Raw genomic sequence first — 18261 nt, forward strand, 5'->3', positions numbered from 1 at the left:
TCAAAGAGCATTCATTGCAGTTGTAGAGGCAAAAAGAGCTACATATATGGGAGACAGTTATGTTATCTTGAGAGGGAACAGCAACAGGGAACAGCCTCCGTTTTCGTGGGAGGGGGCAGGGGTGGAACGGATCCCCTGCAAAAACGGAGGGCCAACTGTATATGACAGGAAGTAAGTTTTATGCTGTGCCTAAGCTATATTATTCAAAGCATGTAGTAATTTAAAGGCAAAGACAATGAGTTTATAAAGGATTTGGAAGGAAATGGCGAGCCAGTAAGAGCTTTGGACAAATAATGGTAGGGTAACAAGGGAAATCATAGAAAGGGGACCATAATAGAAGAGTCAGTTTGGTGGTTTGAGCACTAGATTATGACTGGAGGTTATATTCCTCGCTCAGCCAAGGAAACCCACTGAGTGACCTTGGGCGAGTTACATACTCTCAGTCCCAGAAAACCCCACAATAGGGTTGCTGCAAGTGAGAAATGACCTGAAGGCACACAACAAGAATAGAATAGTTACGGTGAAAGATAAGCAGAGCCTGAGTCAGAAATTTTAGCTAAGGATGAAAGAGAAGAAAGCAAGTATACATTTTTGCAGTGTTGCAGAGGTAGACACTTCACAACAGAGGAGTAAATACGACAGAGAATCTAAGAATTTGCAAGGCAGATGTGAAGGAATGAAAGGCTTAAGAGAGACAAATAGATTTATCCTAGATTCAGTGAGTTTTAAAGACTTTCAAGTGAATATATCAGAAAAGCAGGCCAGAGGAGAGATCTGATATAGATGGGTGTCATCCTCATACAGATGACGACGACGATGATAATAATGATGATAATAATAATAATAATAATAATAAGTATCCCGCCTCGCCCTGTATTGGATCAAGGCGGGTAACAACAAACATAAGAAAAATAAAAATAACAACAAACCACAAATAAAAACATAGCAAAGCATGTAAAATCCAATTCCCTATCTGCCTCCCAGCTTAAAATAGCATTAAAAACAATAATTCCCAACTGGAGAGTAAACATTCCGAGGAGGTCAATTTGGGAATGCCTGCCGGAAGAGATACATTTTTATTGCCTTTTTAAAGGCCTCCAAAGATGTTATATGGCGGATCTTCTCCGGCAGGTCATTCCAGGCTTTTGGAGCGGCAACAGAAAACGTCCTCTGGGAAGTCGATACAAGTCTGGTTTTCTTGGACTGCAAGAGATTCTTCTCAGAGGACCTGAGAGTGCGGGAAGGATTGTATGGGAGGAGGCGTTCCCTCAGGTACGCTGGACCCAAGGCATGTAGGACTTTATAGGTAATGACCAACACCTTATACTGTGCCTGGAAGCTAATAGGCAGCCAGTGTAGGGATTTTAAGATAGGTGTAATAGGTTCAGATTTCGAACTCCCTGTAACCAATCTGGCTGCCATATTTTGGACCAGTTGCAGCTTCCGAACGAGGCATGAGGGTTGTCCCATGGAGAGCGCATTGCAGAAATCGAGACAAGAGGTTACCAGTGAATGTACAACCATTTCTAGGTTTTCCCGTTCCAGGAAGGGTCATAGCTGGCGTATCAACCAAAGCTGATAACAGGCACTCCTGGCCGTTGCATCCACCTGAGATGACAGCTGAAGCGACGAGTCCAGGAGTACCCCCAAGCTATGAACACAGTCCTTTAGGGGAAGTGTGACCCCGTCCAGAACTGGAGAGTTTATAACCATTCCTGGATTAGGATTGCCTATAGCGAGTACCTCGTTTTATTTGGATTTAGTTTAAGTCTATTTTCCATCATCCAATCCATTACTGACCTCAGACAGTCATTCAGAGGGGAGATGCCATCCTTGGTCACCGAAGCAGTCCGAGACCAAGGATGGCATCTCCCCTCTGAATGACTGTCTGAGGTGTGATATGTGCGATGAAGGGAAAATATAAAGAGAACAATATGGAGCCAAAACAGGATCCAAAGGATCTCAAGAAGAAGAATTTCTTTAAGTGACACCTTAGGTACTTATCACGGATATGACAAGTAGGTGGACAAGCAGCTAAAGTTACCAATAATTACCAAGACAAAAGCCAGGAGTGGGCAAACTGTGCCCCCAGATGTTTTTGGATTGCAGTTCCCACAATCTCTAGCTGAAGCTGATGGAGAATGGGAGTTGCTGTCCCACAATATCTGGAGGACTGCAGCTTATCCACTTCAACCTAAGACATGGAAGAAGTCCTATTGGGGTGAATGGCCAGCTATAGCCAAAAAAGCAGATGGGTCAAAGACAACAATAACAGATTTGGCAGTAAGAAGATCATGATTTTAGCAAAGGCAATTCAGTACAATGCCAAAATACAAGCACATTGCAGGTGATTAACAGTAAAGACAGAAAGGAAAAAGGAGCAGACTATGCCTCATGTATTCAAAGGCAAAGAGAGAGAAAGAGAGTGAATGAGAGAAAAGCAAGCCAGGACATCAACAGATGATAAGATGAAGGAGTGGGCATTTTAGAAGGTTACGGCACAGCACAACACAGTGGGAAGTAGTTGGAAAAGAGGAACAGATTAATGGTGTAGAGGTGTGTAGATAATAGCAGGGGAGATGGCAGTCAGGATTTGGGAGAAAATAAAGTCAAGGGGGCATTTGAGGACATACTGAAATCTAGTGTAGTGTAGGAGTTAGAGTGATTTATTTATTTGATTTATTTGATTTCTATTCCACCTTTCTCCCTGAAGGACCCATGGCGACTCACAAATAAAAATTCTAAAAACATATTACAATAAAACAATTAAATTATCATCTAAAACAATATAAAATGACAGACATTAAAACCACACTAAAACCATAAAAACCCACCCTATATAACAACAACCCAACCCACCCCGTGATTATACATCAAAAACCTGCCTGAATAAAGCCACTTTTGCTTGCCAGCCTTACTTCTCGTGGTAGGGCATTCCAGAGGGCAGGAGCACCCACTGAGAAGGCTCTCTCTTGTGTCCTCACCAGGTGACCCTGTGATAGCAGCATGACCAAGAGAAAGCTTTTCCTGGAAGATCTTAGGGCTTTAGCAGGTTCGTATGGGGAGATACAGTCTCTCAAATAATCTGGACCTAAGCCGTGTAGGGCTTTATAAGTCATAACCAGCACTTTGAACTGTACCCAGAAATGAACCGGTAGTCAGTAAAGCTGTTTCAGCAAGGGAGTTATGTGGCTGCGCACGCTGAAGTTTCCAAACAGTTTCCAAAGGCAGCCCCATATAGTGTTACAGTATTCCAAATGGGATGTAATCAAGGCATGTGTCACTGTAGCCAGATCTGACATCTCAAGGAATGGGTGCAGCTGGTGCACAAGTTTTAACTGTGCAAATGCACTCTTGACCACTGCTGAAACCTAGACATCCAGGCTCAGAGTGGAGTCCAGGAGCACACCCAAGCTGCAAGCCTGAGATTTCAGGGGGAGTGTAGCCCCATCCAGCACTGGCAACATCCCTACGCCCTGATCTGCCTTATAACTGACCAGGAGCATCTCCATCTTGTTTGGATTAAGTTTCAATTTTTTTGCCCTCATCCAGTCCACTACTGATCACAGGCACTGGTTCAGTACAGAGACAGCTTCCTTGGAATCAGATGAAAAGGAGAGATAGAGTTAGGTGTCATCCACATCCTGGTGACACCTCACCCCAAAATGCTGGATGACCTCTCCCAGTGGTTTCATGTAGATGTTAAAAAACATGGGGTACAAAACGGAACCTTGTGGGATGATTGAATGGATTGCGACCTGGAAGTTCCAGGTTCAAACCCCCACTGAGTCACAAAACTCATTTGAAGGCCATGAGGAACACCTTGTCAGAATCTGTCCCAGCCACCCAACTCTCAGAGTTGTTGTGTCAGTAAAGTGGGAAAGGGAATAACCATATACGTTGCCTTATTAATAAAAATAACTAATCCTGACCACAAATATTTGAAATTAAATACTTTATTTTTCTTCTTGGTATTCAGTTTCCAAAGTATGCCCCTCTTTGTCAGAATAATGATTTTCAGAGAGTGCTTCCCACCCCAGCAAAATACTCTTGGGCAGCTGATGAGACATTCTTTTGCTCTTGTCCTATGGTATTAGGAGTTCCACAAACCACAATACACAAGCAAACTTCACAAATATTACTCACCAGATTGTGCTTAAGAAGTTCTTTAGCAAACTCAAAAGGTGTTGAGGCACTCTCCATCAGATTGTTAAGTTCTGCCTTGTTTTTAAAGAAATGAATTAAGAAAGTGAATGCAACAGTAAGACCTGCCATTAAGAACTGTAATCAAAGGAAGCCATAAGGATATGGCTGACAAAAGTCAAACTGATATATCAAAGGATATTAGAAATGCAGCTGTATCTAGTAATTTATTGTGTTCACTCTCAAAATACTGCATTTATCACAGTATGTTTACCAGCACCAGGCCTCCCAGTGGGAAAAGGTAACAGTATCACATATGCCAGAGTCCCCAACACCATGTCTGGTGGCTTTATTACCAGAAAGTATTTTCATGATATAGATTGCATGGGATATTTGATACCTGGCATTTTTCAGGAAACAAAGTGAAGGATTCCACCCTGTCCTTCTGTATGTGATTCCACACATATCCACTCATAGCAGAAAAGGGCTTTACTGATCAATCAGTACAGTCCCCCATGGATCATTTGCAATGCCAACACAGACTGACTAAAACCCACTAAATTGAACCAGTCAGGCAACCTGAACTGTCACATAGTGAAACACTACTTTGAGTTTCTGAAGAGTAGACTATAAAATGATATGGTCAACTGAAGCTTGCACCAAGACATAATGAATTAAAAGAGAAAGATATTCTCACAAAATACCTCAGCAGCTTTCCCATTGTAGAGTCGGAAATGATTGCAAGCCTTTAAATTAAGAGCGATTGTACTATCAGGAACCTGTTGAAGGTAAACAGCTAGTACTTCTTGTGAGACATCATAGTAATCCAGTTTGTAGTAGCACAAAGCCACATACACATTGAGGGCCAGATAGTCCCTGAAGAAATAAAGTTAGTTAAAGCATCAAGAAATAAAGTTAGTTAAATAATAATTTCAAAAGGCATTTGTTACTGTTATCAAGATTGCTAGATGAAAATGAAGGGCACAACTAAATCTATATAGGTGTCTATGTGCCTTCAGAGAGCCAGTGTGGCACAGTGGTTTGAGTGTAGGACTAAGACTCTGGAGATGAGAGTTTGATTCCTTGCACAGCCATTGAAATCCACTGGGTGACCTTGGGCAAGTGACACTCATTCAGCCCCAGAAAACTCCATGATAAGGTTCCCTTCGGCTCACCGTAAGTCAGAAACAACTTGAAGGCAGAAAACAACAAATGTGCCTTTAAGTCATCTATTACCTATAGCAGCTTCATTTATATACAACTTCATACCGCACTGAGCAGTCTCTAAGCAGTTTACAACTGTAAGCTAATTGCCCCCATCAAGCTGGGTACTCATTTTTGCGACCTCGGAAGGATGCAAGGCTGAGTCGACCCTGATCCCCTGGCTTGGATTGAACTCACAACCTTGTGGTTTGTGAGTAAGTGGCTGTACTACAGGCATTTAACCACTGGGCCATCAGGGCTCTTATGGTAACCCCATTAATTCCACAGGATTTTCTTAGGCAAGGGATACTCAGAAATGATTTTGGAAGTTCTTTCCTCTGAAATTTAGCCTACAGCACCTGATACTTGGTGGTCTCCCATCCCAGTACTAACCAGAGCTGACCCAGCTTAGCTTCCAGGATAGCTATAAAGATACATGACTCTGAGTGTGTGTTTGTTGGGGAGGGGTATGTCTGTGTCTGTATGAGTGTATGAGAGACAGAGAGAAAGTATCAGCAGGAGAATAATATATCCAAACACTACAAGGTATTAATAAATGTCTTTTTCTAGAAACAAAAGTGCACGTGATGAAGAATGGGAAAAGAGTGTTGTAAACTACAGCAAAAAAGTAGCATATCTGAGGCATATTCCTAAATTAAGGCATATAATTTTACATTTTAAAAAAAGTGATAGATAGTATGTTCATGGAGAAAAACTTGAAGATACTGCTTTGAATCTATGCTGCTTTCTCTGCTTCTAGTGACTGCGCCTTTCTTTATGCTATGTATCTTTTCTTCAATTTTATTTCTGTTTATTTCTCCTATGAATGCCATTCTGTTTTCAGACTACATATATGTATATACACACGTGAACACTCTAACACACACACATAAACTAAGAGAAAAATGTATTTACAACAGTTCTATGGATTTCTTTATACATTAAGGAGCCACCTTTTCTTAAGGAGCTCATCTGAATATGCAGTCCTGTGTTGGAGGTATCCAATATTCTTAGTCTACTACAATCTAGGAAAAAACAAAAGAAAACAAAAGAAAACTGGCTGCACTAAATAATATATTTATTGCTGAATCTCACAAAAATTTACCTTGAAGTTGTCTCAGTGGGACATATATCCTAAGAAATGTATTTAGGATTACAATCCTATGTAGTTACTTGAAAGTAAGGTCCTATGAACTCAGCATGACTTACTTCCGCATAGGCATGTACAAGATGCCCTGCAAATGTCCATTCTTTTCTTTGTTGTCTAAATTTCAAGCACCTAATGAACTGTACTGACCAAATATTTTGAGGGACAATTTACAACTGTTAAAAAGATAATGACTGAAACTTAAAAACTATTTCTACAATATTTTGTCACTAATGAAATGTTACACAGGTATTAAGAATGATAAATTAGGGAAGAAAAAACTGGCCCAACCTGTTATCAAGCAGTATGCGCTTGTAGATATCAATAGCCTCTTGGTAGTGACAGCGCATATAGTGTACAGATGCTAGGCTAAGCTGATCTTCTGTTATGTCCTGAAGATTCTGGTGGAAATTCATGAGTTTCTTCTCATCACTAAACTAAAAGAGAAATATGATGTAATTTAGAATAAAATATTCCTGCTGAAATGTATGAAATATTAAATGCAGATGCCAGCGAGCAATTCATTGTCCATATTTTTCTCACCCTCTGTTTCCCCTACATAACCTTTCTTTTACACACCATTTTTTCACTTGCATCAGCCTTCTCATCTATAGGCCCCCACTCCCTTTTTTCTTTTTCCTCATGGGTCTTCTTACCACTCAGTTTCCAGGTGTTTAGCTTCCATGCCTGTCCAGAGTCTACCAGTCTTGCACTTCCCACACTGTATCTACATAAGTAAGTTCTTTCTTATTCAAATAAGCCTTTCAGAAACTAAAATTTTAAAGTTAAATATGGAGAGGCGGTCAGCTGGTGTGGGGTGAAGACAGAACTGCATTTCATAGTACCACAGACATATTCTATTCCAGTTATGGTGAATATTTTTGGGGCGCGTGCCCCAACTAAGAATTTTCCTGGCACTGAGTGTTACCTGGTGCTGGAAGTGGGATTTCTGCCCTCCAGGGGTGGGACTTCTGGGGTGGGATTTCTCTCCCTGTGCCTTTTCTGGGCTCTAGCTGTCTCCGAGAAACAGCTGAAGGGTAGGAAAAGGCCGGGAGAGAAGGAAGCATGCACGCCTGTTCCTCCTCCTTCCCACTGGGTCCTGGGCGAAATGGTGTCATGTGCCAAAGGTCCGTCATCATGGTTCTATACATTTACTTGTGCATTACAACCATGGCTTTTTAAAAAAATGCACACATACCTTGTGTGCTAGATGGAACAATATGCGATTCTGAAGTCTACTTTTGGAAGCTGAAATCAAAGAATAAAAAACAAGTTTTATGCCAATGCTTGGAGCAATTCAGAGTTTTTCAAATTTATGAATTAGTTCAGTTGCATGATGTTAATGGTACAAGCCCACGTATGTCTACTCAGAAGTAATTAATACTGGTTTCAATTGGATTTATTCCCAAATTAGTGTGCATAGAACTGCACCTCAGTTACTCATCTCACCTTTCAAGGCGGCTTGTTCTGCTTGTGTATACATTCCCAAAAAGAAGTAAGTGCACGCTAGATTCACCCAAACATCTGGATTGCAGCCAGTTCGCTTGGTCAAATTCTCATATTCCTAAAACAAAGCATGCTTTTTAATATGATTTTGCTGTAGTCACTACACACCAGTTTAAAATTGTTTTACTTCTTGTTGTGAACCTGCCTGAGACTGTTGTTATGAATACAGTAAAAACATTTAAATTGTGCAGATAACATTGCTTTTTCCATGTAGAATTTTTCAGGAATCCTTACAATAATGCTGTAAGGCATTATGTTAATGTCCCTGTATTCTAGATGAGTATCTAAAGAATTGTGATACTAGCTGTCTACCCAGTGCTGAGCTTTGATCTCAGTCAGGAATCTTTCTTGATTATAGTTTATGGCTGGACTCCTGTATGGAACTTACATATTTGTAAGAGGATTTACGTACATAAGAATTAGAATTGGCCAGTTTCATAACATCTGTATCCAGTAGAGGGCTGCTGTTACATTACTACACAGCATAGCTGCCAAAGTGATTGTTGCGCAATGGGGCTGGAGCAATGCATAGCAGGACCAACGCTCATCAGTCATGTACCATATATACTCGACTATAAGTCGACCTCATGTATAAGTCGAGGGCAAGTTTAGGGGCTGAAATTATGGATTTTGCTATGACCTGTGGATAAGTTGAGGGCAAAACTTAGGGGCACATAACAAAGGATCTAAAGGATGAAGCAAAGCAAAACAATGTCAAAGAACTTGCAAAATTCCAGCAGACATAACTCTTTGTGCTTAATCTTAAGGCTGGATGGATGAGAGGATAGAGGGGATTGGTGCATCCAGGACAGATTATACTCTTGTTTTTCACCAGGAGATGGTTCCTTTTTTAAAATCAGAGTTAAGAAACAGTATTTATGGTACATTGACCCACGGATACGTCGACTCAGTTTTTTGGGGTCAATTTTTTGACCTAAATTTCTAGACTTATACATGAGTATATACTCATCACGCACTTTTGTCATTATCCCAAAACACATCTTTACAATTCACTAACAGGGTTTCTTAGCTTCTCAGTAAGTAAAGTAAGTAAAGTTACATTAAGTAAAAGGTGATGTACAATTTTGACAAGTACATTTATCTATTATGGTAAATCATTTTTCAGTTCCCCAACAGCTGAAAAAGTCTGAATCCTATGATGCAACATCATGAGATAATTTTATGACTAAAATTACTAGATTTAAAATAAAATACAAAGTATTAACTAACCACAGCGTTCTTAAGTTTTCATAAACTTCCAAATAGTTAATTAATTAAATACAGTTTACAGTTAATGTCAGATCTATGATTATGAGTCCTATGGTATCAATTAGATTGTGGACCATGATGAAAGGTAATGGTAGTAAAACTGAGAAACAGTATGCAGAAAGGAAAACACTGGGGTCAGGGTACAGACAATTTCATAGTCGGTTCATGGTTTATTAAGGGATAGTGAGGTCTTACATAGATGAGAACATCTTTAAAACATGGCTGAAAAGCTGAAACATTTCAAGTCATGCCAAAGAAAATTTCTTCTTTGTAGTCTCTGCGAATCACACAAATGGGTTAATCTGCGCCTGCGCAGTTCATCTGAACTGCGCAGCCGTAGATTAACCCATTTGTGTATATTCACAGATTACCACTTGAAGAAATACTGTTACAGGTAAGCCACCTGTCCGTTTCAATTTGACAAATCTAAAGCAACAGCTCCACCTTGTGGTAAAAGAAACACAGACAGAACTGCATGCATATTTCCCACAGTCAGTACTTCTAGTCTTAAAATTTGCAATCATTCTACTTCACAAACAAATATATTTGACATCCAAAAGTTCCAGAAATTAATGCACAAAAAGTTGATACTGAAGAACCAGGTCATATATATTAATATTTTTTCCTATTCACTATAGTCCCCGCTTCAATATTCAAGTAACTTAAAACATGCCATATGAACAGTAGCCTTCAATTTAATGCAGGTTTACGTACATGAAGTACTTTAACTGATATGTTACTTGAATAATTTCTCTGTACATGAGCAAAGGTTTGTTAACTACTTTCTTTACTGATGTTAACTTTGAAGAGTAAATTGCCATCTAGCGATGTAGGCCATGTGCAAATTCTTTATGTTCTCCTTCAACTTATTTTTCACAGAAGTCATTTTTTACAAACTCAAACAAATCATGACAACAAAATATGCCTCTAAATATCTTACTAGGGAACCCAAGCAGGAGAAGGTTATTGAAATCATTGAAAGCATCTGGCTGGCCACTCTGGGAAAAGAATGCTGAACTTGTTGCGTAATTGATCGGACCCCACATGGGTATAAGAAAATTACCAATGTACTCCCATTAGCACCCGTGACATCCATTTTTAAATTGGATGAAATAATTAGCCATAATAGTACGACAACATACAGTTCTGTCACAAGAATTCTAGCACAATAGCCTGCCTTATTCTTTTTGGTCTCCTCTAAGAAGACTTGCTTGCCTTCTACTGTTCTAGCTTTAGGACAGTATCCTTCTTCCTTCCAAGAGGAAGCAAGATTTCCTCACCTCAAGTGCTCTTTTGTAATCACCAAGATGGAAAGAACAATATCCAATCCAGAGGTCTGCATCTTGCTCTTGTTCCCCAACATGACGCTTAAACTTGTAGTAAGAGGGAAAACACAGATTTAAATGGTGGGGCACATTCACATAATTTTTCTAAAATTATTTTATAATGGCTACTTTGCGAACAAAAGCCATACAGTAGAAATATACAAATTCAGTAATTTTAGAGTGAGGGAGGACTTTTATTCAACCAATTATTTAAAAGTCACATGTATATAAAATATGCAGAAAAGTCTGCATAAGGACACTTGCATATATAATTTATAACACATTTACACAAGAAGTTGAATGCAAATAAACAAGACTGAATGCTTAAAAATACTTGGGACAACTATTTTCCCTGACTGACAGGGGTTCTTACAAAATAACATGACAAGCAGTAATTCATTGGTTAAGATCACAGAATCTCTATAGCAAAAGCCATACACTTGATATACAGCCGCTGTTAAAGATACAATACCCTTAGGGCCCAAACAAACAGACCAAAATAAAGCTGTTTTGGGCCATTTTGGAAGTGTGCTGTTTAAATGATGCATGCATCCAAAAAGGCCGGAAACAGCAACAAAGCCATGCTCCAGTCCTAAGGAGTGGAGTGCAGCTTTGGTGCAGCTTCTGGCCTCTTAAAATGTGTGTGTCATTTAAACAGCATACCTCCAAAATGACCCGAAGCAGCTTTATTTTGGTCTGTTTGTTTGGGCCCTTAGTCAGTCATTAACATACATAAAGCACATTCACACACAATGGTAAACAGGGACTGGAAAGGTTATTTTTAGACTAGGACTCCCAGTGGACACACTGGCTATTCTGGCTTACAAAATCACAATATACCCTTAAGTGCATGCAGTTTATTATCTCCAGTTTCATTTCTCCTCTTGCACACATGGGTGAAGAAACCAAGCAGGGACATATCTTAGTGGAACATCCAAACCCAGGATTATCATTTACAGTGTCCAAGCAAGCAACAACTGGTTGAAAACTGTCTTTCAAATCCCAGTTTATTTGGGCATAATAATAATAATAATAATAATAATAAGAAGAAGAAGAAGAAGAAGAAGAAGGTTCATTTGTATTTCCCGCCTCTCCCTGTGGATCGAGGCGGGATTATAGCATGGATAAAATTACAAAGCATAGTAAAATACAGTATAAAAACACAATAAAATGCATTCATCTCTAACCCTCCCAGCATAAAATGAAATTCATCAGTAAATAATCACATCAGTGACTTTATCAACTGGGCAAGATGGAGAAGACCAATTAAAGGTGGCAGGGCTAAAGTTCTTCTTCAGGGATCAGTCTGGGAAGACCCGACAGAAGAGATCCATTTTGACAGCCTTCTTAAAGGCGTCTAAGGTGGTGATAAGATGGATCTCTTCCGGCAGGTCATTCCACAATTTTGGAGTGGCATAATAGAAAGACCTCTGGGAAGTTACAGCTAGTCTGATTTTTGGCAGGTGGAGTAGGTTCTTCCCAAAGGATCTGAGAGTGCAGGGTGGACTATATAGGGAGAGGCGCTCCCACAAGTAACCTGCAACCAAGCCATGTAGGGCTTTAAAGGTGATAACCAACACCTTGTACTGCACTTGGTAGCTAATTGGCAGCCAGTGGAGGCTTTTTAAGACCAGTGTTATATGGATCTGGATTTTCCAGCGACCAATCTGGCTGCCATGTTTTGAACTAATTGAAGTTTCCAAACTTGACACAAGGGTAGCCCCATGTCGAGCGTGTTGCAGAAAACAAGATGAGAGGTTACCGGCGCACATACCACGACTTCTAGGTCCCCCTGGTCCAGGTAGGGTTGCAGCTGGCATATCAACTGAAGCTGATAACAAGCGCTCCTGGACGTCCTTTAGGGGAAGCGTGACCCCATCCAGGACTGGTTGACAGATCTCCAACCCCGGCTGTGGGGTTCCTATAGCAAGTCATGTAAATGTTAAATAGCATGGGAGAGGCCAGATTTTAACTCTCTTTTAGAAAAGCAACTGTCTCCCAGCGTCACCATCTGGAATCTGCCCAAGAGATAGGAACGGAACCACTGGAGCACAGAAAATAAGAACAAGAGGAAGGAGGCAATAATTTTGAACATCACACTAAACCAGCAATGGGCAAAGCAACTTTGGATGCTATTGAACAGCACCATGCTACTGAACTACTGTTAAAAAGAAGGAAGCTTTTGGTATCTTAAAGGCTAGCCTATACATTTTAATGGATTGCAGCCTACTTCTCCAGATCCATGAAAGTTTAGGCTGGAGCCTATGAAAGTCCATGAAAGCTTGAAATAAATTGGTTAATCTTTAAGATGCCAGAAGACTTTCTTTTTAAACTAAACCAGACTCACTCAACTGTTACTGAAAATTGCCTGGATATTGCTGGCCTGTAGCTTGCAAGAGTCCTAGCCAGCTTAGCCAATACAGACGAAGGATGAGGATCCAACAACATGTGAATGGGCACAGATTCCCAGCCTTTGTCCCAAACTGATATAAATAGAAAAACTTGGATATCTCCTTAAAGTGGTTTATTGTGCAGAGAACAATGGATTTCTTATTCTGGATCAACAGGTCTACTACACCTTTCCAGCTTCAGGAATGTATGCTCACAAACCATCATGACTACATTGGGATACTAGCCAGTACTAAAGTTGATAAGTAATCTTTTGGGAGTAGTACTAGATCTAAATACACCTGGAGCCACTCACAATTCATGATCACTGCCTAGATGTTGCTGGATAGTGTACTATATCCAAACACAATTCTGAAAAATGGGATGAAACCATATTAACATACCCCACAATCCAGAGTATTAATAATAATAATAATAATAATAATAATAATAATAAATCCTATTATTTATATGCTGCCCAATCACTGGGAATCCGGGCAGCTTACAACAGAGGGGATAATAGATAATAGATTATTAGTATCAATAGATCGAGTATCAGAAAGCAGCAATGTCTCTGACTCTCTATCTAAGGCTGCATAAGCACTGCAGAAATAACCTAGTTTGACACCACTTTAACTGCCATGGCTCAATGCTCTAGATTTCTGGGAATGGTAGTTTATTGTGGCACCAGAGCTGTCTGAAAGAGAAGGCTAAATGTCTCACAAAACTACAATCCCCAGAATCCCACAGCAAGGATCCATAGCAGTTAAAATCGTGTCGAACTGGATTATTTCTGCAGTGTGGATGCAGCCTAGCAGAATCAAAGCCAAGGAGAAAAGCAAGGATGGTCAGTCTCTTTTTTCAAGACATTTACAAATTCTGAGCCTTTGGGAACTGAAAAGGCATGATATCCTAAACAGGCATGCCCATCCCAGTGAACAACTGAGGCTGCATCCATTCTGCAGAAATAATCCAGGTTGACACCACTTTAACTGCCATGGCTCAATGCCAGAGTGGTGTAGTTGCAGTGGTCCCCAAACTGTGCTCTTTAAGGGATTTTGGACTTAATCTCCCAAAATCCCATACTATTGGCGACCATGGCTGAGGCTTCTGGGGGCTGAAGTCCAAACTCTCTTTAAAAGCACAGTTTGGGGACCAATGGAGTAGTGGTTTGAGCACTGGACTTTCTAGATTACCGCACTACACTCTTATAGTGCTGCTATTCCACTTTAGCCCCTCTGGCTGCCTCCTGTTGCATTCTGGGACTTGCAGTTTAAGGAGGGGGCCTTTAAAATTCTCAGCCAGAGAGCTCTTAGGCCTCACTGATTGAATTACAAACCCCATAATGCAACAGGAGGAGCAAAAATGGAATGGCAGCACTGTAAGGGTTTAGCGCAGTAATGCGGCACGACTCTGGAAACCGGGGTACAAATCCTGGCTTGGCCAGGTTAAACCCACTAGGGTGACCTCGAGCAAGTCACACTCTCTCAGCCTCAGATGACGCCAATGGCCAACCCTCCTCTGAGGAAACCTGCTAAGAAAAACCCCACGATAGAGGCCTTCCCAGATTAACGACTCAGCCGCCTCCCACCGTCTACCCGTTTGCTTTGTTTTAACAGTTTTAATTGTATTATTATTATTATTATTATTATTAACCTTTATTTATGAAGCGCTGTAAATTTACACAGCGCTGTACATACAATCTTTTTAGTTAGATGGTTCCCTGCCCTCGGGCTTACAATCTAAAAAGACATGACACAGAAGGAGAAGAGAGTGGTGGAGGGAAAGGGTAAGAGGTCCAGCAGTTCCTCTCTACTTCCAGGCCTGGACCAAGGCAGATGGACTGGAGGAAGGGCTTGGGTTCTTAATGGATGGTTAATCATTTTCCAGGGAAAATACATACTCTCAAGTAGGATAATGCATATACAGTACATAGCAATACAGGAAATGGTTTGATAAACAGACAACAAAAGAACACCAAATAGCAAGCGACAATTATGCAATGCCTGAGAAGGCTACTCTGAACAGGATGGTCTTCAACTCCATTTTGAAGCTGGTTAAAGAAGTGATGGCTCTTGCTTGTGGGGGAAGAAGGTTCCAGGAGTGAGGGGCAGCAAGTGAAAAGGGGCAAATCTGGGATGGGGCAGAGGAAATCCTGGGCTGGGACAGCAGACCTTGACTACCAGAACGGAGGGCCCTAGTGGGAAGGTGAGGAGAAAGAAGGCCTGATAAGTAAGGAGGGGCCAGCCCATGGAGGGCTTTAAACGTCGACAGCAGGAGCTTGTACTGAATACAGAAAGGGAGGGGGAGCCAGTGAAGGGATGCCAACACAGGAGAGATATGGTCACAGCGGTGGGCAGATGTGATAATGTGTGCAGCTGAATGCTGGACAGAGATTAAAGGACGGAGGTGAGAAAGAGGAAGTCCAGCCAGGAGGACATTACAGTAATCAAGTTGTGAGATCACTAGGGCATGGACCAGGATCTTGGCAGTAGAGGCGGAGAGATATGGTCGGATTTTGGCAATATTGTACAAGAAGAATCTACAAGCCTTGGCTGTGGTCTGGATCTGAGGGATACACGACAGAGAAGAGTCAAAGATAAAACCAAGACTGTGGGCTTGCTGGACTGGTTGAATAGAAATGTTGTTCACAGAGACAGAAAAGGAGTGTTGAAGGGTGGGCTTAGGAGGAAAGACAAGAAGCTTCGTCTTGGACATGTTGAGCTTCAAACGCCGATGGTGCATCCACTGCAAGACAGCTGTGAGGCAAGACGAGACTTGCTGTTCAAGCCTTGGAGAAAGGTCGGGGGCGGAAAGATACAGCTGGGTGTCATCGGCATACAGATGGTAGGAAAAACCAAAAGAGCTGATGAGTTTTCCTAAGGACAGTGTGTAGAGAGAAAACAGAAGAGGACCCAGAACAGAGCCCTGGGGAACTCCAACAGATAAGGGAACAGGAGAAGAAGTCTGACCACCAGCAACCACTGCAAAAGATCTGCCAGACAAGTAAGATCTAAACCAGTTGAGAACAGAGTCTGAGAACCCAAGGTCAGAGAGTATGTCAATTAGGAGACAGTGATCAACGGTGTCAAAGGCTGCAGACAAATCGAGAAGGATGAGAACAGAGTAAAGGTCATTAGCCTTGGCCTGTAAAAGGTCATTCGAGATCTTAGTGAGAGCTGTCTCTGTAGAATGCCTTGGGCGGAAACCAGACTGAAAGGGATCGAGGATGGAGTTGGCTTCAAGAAACTCAAGACAGCGCGAATAAACAACCCGTTCCAAAACCTTAGAAAGAAAGGGGAGAAGAGAAATCGGACGATAGCTAGACAAAGAGGAGGGGTCAAGGGAAGGTTTTTTCAGAATTGGGGAAATGAGAGCATGTTTGAAGTCCGACGGGAAGGAGCCTGTAGAGAGAGAGAGATTGAAGATATGGAGAAGCGAGGGCAGAAAGGAGGGAGCTATAGAGATTAGAAGACGAGTAGGAATTGGATCAAGAGAACAGGTTGCAGGTTTGGAAGAATTCAGAAGTGTAGAGAGTTCTTCCAAAGAGGCAGGAGGAAACACAGAAAATTTGTTAGGTGAGGGCGATAGAAGATTAAGAGCAGAAGAAGAATCGGGGGGGGGGGGACTATCTCAGAGCGAATAGTGGTAATCTTAGAGACAAAATAATTAGCAAAGTCATTAGGAGAGAATGATGAAGAGACAGGAGGAGAGGGAGGTTTAAGCAAAGTGTTGAAGGTGGAGAACAAACGCTGCGGGCGCCTCTCATTGGCGGAGATCAGTGATTTGTAATAATTCTGTTTTGCCATTGTTTATTACAGTTTATTACAGTTATTACAAAATTAATTATTATTAATTTTGGTGAGAGACTTTATTGTACTGCATTTATATTTTCATGTTGTAAGCCGCCTCGATCTCATTGGAGAGGCAGGGTACGAATAAATATTATTATTATTATTATTATTATTATGAATAGGGAGGCTGTATGTCAATAACAACTTAAAGGCACACAACCAACCACAACAACCCAGTGCTACGGGTTTAATGTTGTAAGCCGCCTCAATCTCATTGCAGAGGTGGGATATAAATGAATTTTATTATTGTTATTACTATTATTATAATTATTATTAGGGTGGCCATAAGTCAGAAACAACTCGAAGGCACACAACAACCCAATGCTATGGAAACGTTGGGACCTGTAGTTTTATATGAGATGCTTAGCCTCCAGAGAGCTCTGGCACTGCCCCAAACAAACTACAATTCCCAGAATCCCACAGCATGGAGCCAGGGCGGTCAAAAGCAGTGTCAACCTGGATGTAGGTTGTCCTGGCTCAAGGCTATGGAATTCTGGGAAAACTGCCCTGGCTCAAGGCTATGGAATTCTGGGAGTTGGAGTTTGTTGTGGGGCCGCCCCACAACAAACTCCAACTCCCAGAATTCCATAGCCTTGAGCCAGACAAAGAGTCAAAGCTGTGCGAAACCGGATTATTCCTCCAGTGTGGACGCAGCCTCAGTACCTCCAGGAGAGCAATGGCCCCCGTGAAGTCCCTCAGGCTTAAGAGCTCCTCAAACTGGGGGATCCTCTTGCCTCTCTTCTTCCTTCTTTCGAAGGCCAGGAGGGGATTCCCGACGGCGGGCCTGAGCCTTGACAGCATCTAGGAAAGAAAGGAGGGGAAAATAAAGAGAGAGAGAGAGATAGAGAAGATTGAGAAAAGGGGTCAAACGAAGCCCCCCCGTCCGCTTCCCCAAACCCTGCCCCGCCGTCCCCGTTTTACTCGAGCTCCGCACCATCTTTCCCCACTAGGCCCAAGTCTGCCTCTATTATTATTATTGCTACTACCAGTGTGAGGCCTAGGGACTCCGTTGCCCTGGCAACGCGCGCGGGGAGGGGAGTCGTTAGGGAGCGGATTCAAAGTTGGTACGTCTCGAATAAGGGCCGGGTGGAAACCAGTGCTCACGTTGCCCTGGCAACGCTCGCGGGGGGAGGGGGTAGTTAGGGAGCGGACTCAGAGCTGGTGCGTTTCGAATAAGGGCCGGGTGGAAACCGGTGCTCGCGCTCAACGTTCCGATGCTTTTGAGCTCGCGGCGCCAGGCTCTTAGTGTGGGGGAAGAAATACACAGAAAGCTCAGGAATCTGTGCGTTGAGGGAGCAGGGCGAGGAACGGGAGGGAAGGAAGGGGAGAGGGAGGCCTGCTTTGGACAAAGGGGCCCCTTTCCTTCTTATAACCTCGCACCAGTGGCATCCCTAGAGTTGGTGTGTCTGTCACCCTCCTCATTGAC

At 42.0% G+C, this 18261-nt stretch overlaps 1 protein-coding gene across 3 annotated transcripts in view; it reads right to left on the bottom strand.

The window, feature by feature from the left end:
- The window catches only part of LOC149312013 (intraflagellar transport protein 56-like), a 47286-nt gene extending 29379 nt beyond the window's left edge, over window positions 1–17907 (bottom strand). Inside the window, exons 1-8 of one of the 3 annotated variants that reach the window (XM_089523779.1) lie at window positions 17822–17907; window positions 17499–17636; window positions 10549–10641; window positions 7943–8057; window positions 7692–7741; window positions 6785–6930; window positions 4848–5019; window positions 4147–4221 (exon numbers count right to left, since the gene is read on the bottom strand). In XM_089523779.1, coding sequence (XP_089379905.1) covers window positions 4147–4221; window positions 4848–5019; window positions 6785–6930; window positions 7692–7741; window positions 7943–8057; window positions 10549–10641; window positions 17499–17636 — 789 coding nt within the window. In that variant the 5' untranslated portion in view covers window positions 17822–17907. Of the gene's footprint in view, window positions 1–4146; window positions 4222–4847; window positions 5020–6784; window positions 6931–7691; window positions 7742–7942; window positions 8058–10548; window positions 10642–12367; window positions 12446–17498; window positions 17637–17769 lie in introns of those variants that run through there. The other 2 variants (XM_089523778.1, XM_089523780.1) reach the window with 2 other exon arrangements.
- Window positions 17908–18261: the final 354 nt, after the last annotated feature.

This window comes from Sceloporus occidentalis, unplaced genomic scaffold (genome assembly GCF_023333645.1).
Source record: "Sceloporus occidentalis isolate IW3139 unplaced genomic scaffold, rSceOcc1.0.p SCAF_5, whole genome shotgun sequence".
Taxonomy (NCBI): domain Eukaryota; kingdom Metazoa; phylum Chordata; class Lepidosauria; order Squamata; family Phrynosomatidae; genus Sceloporus; species Sceloporus occidentalis.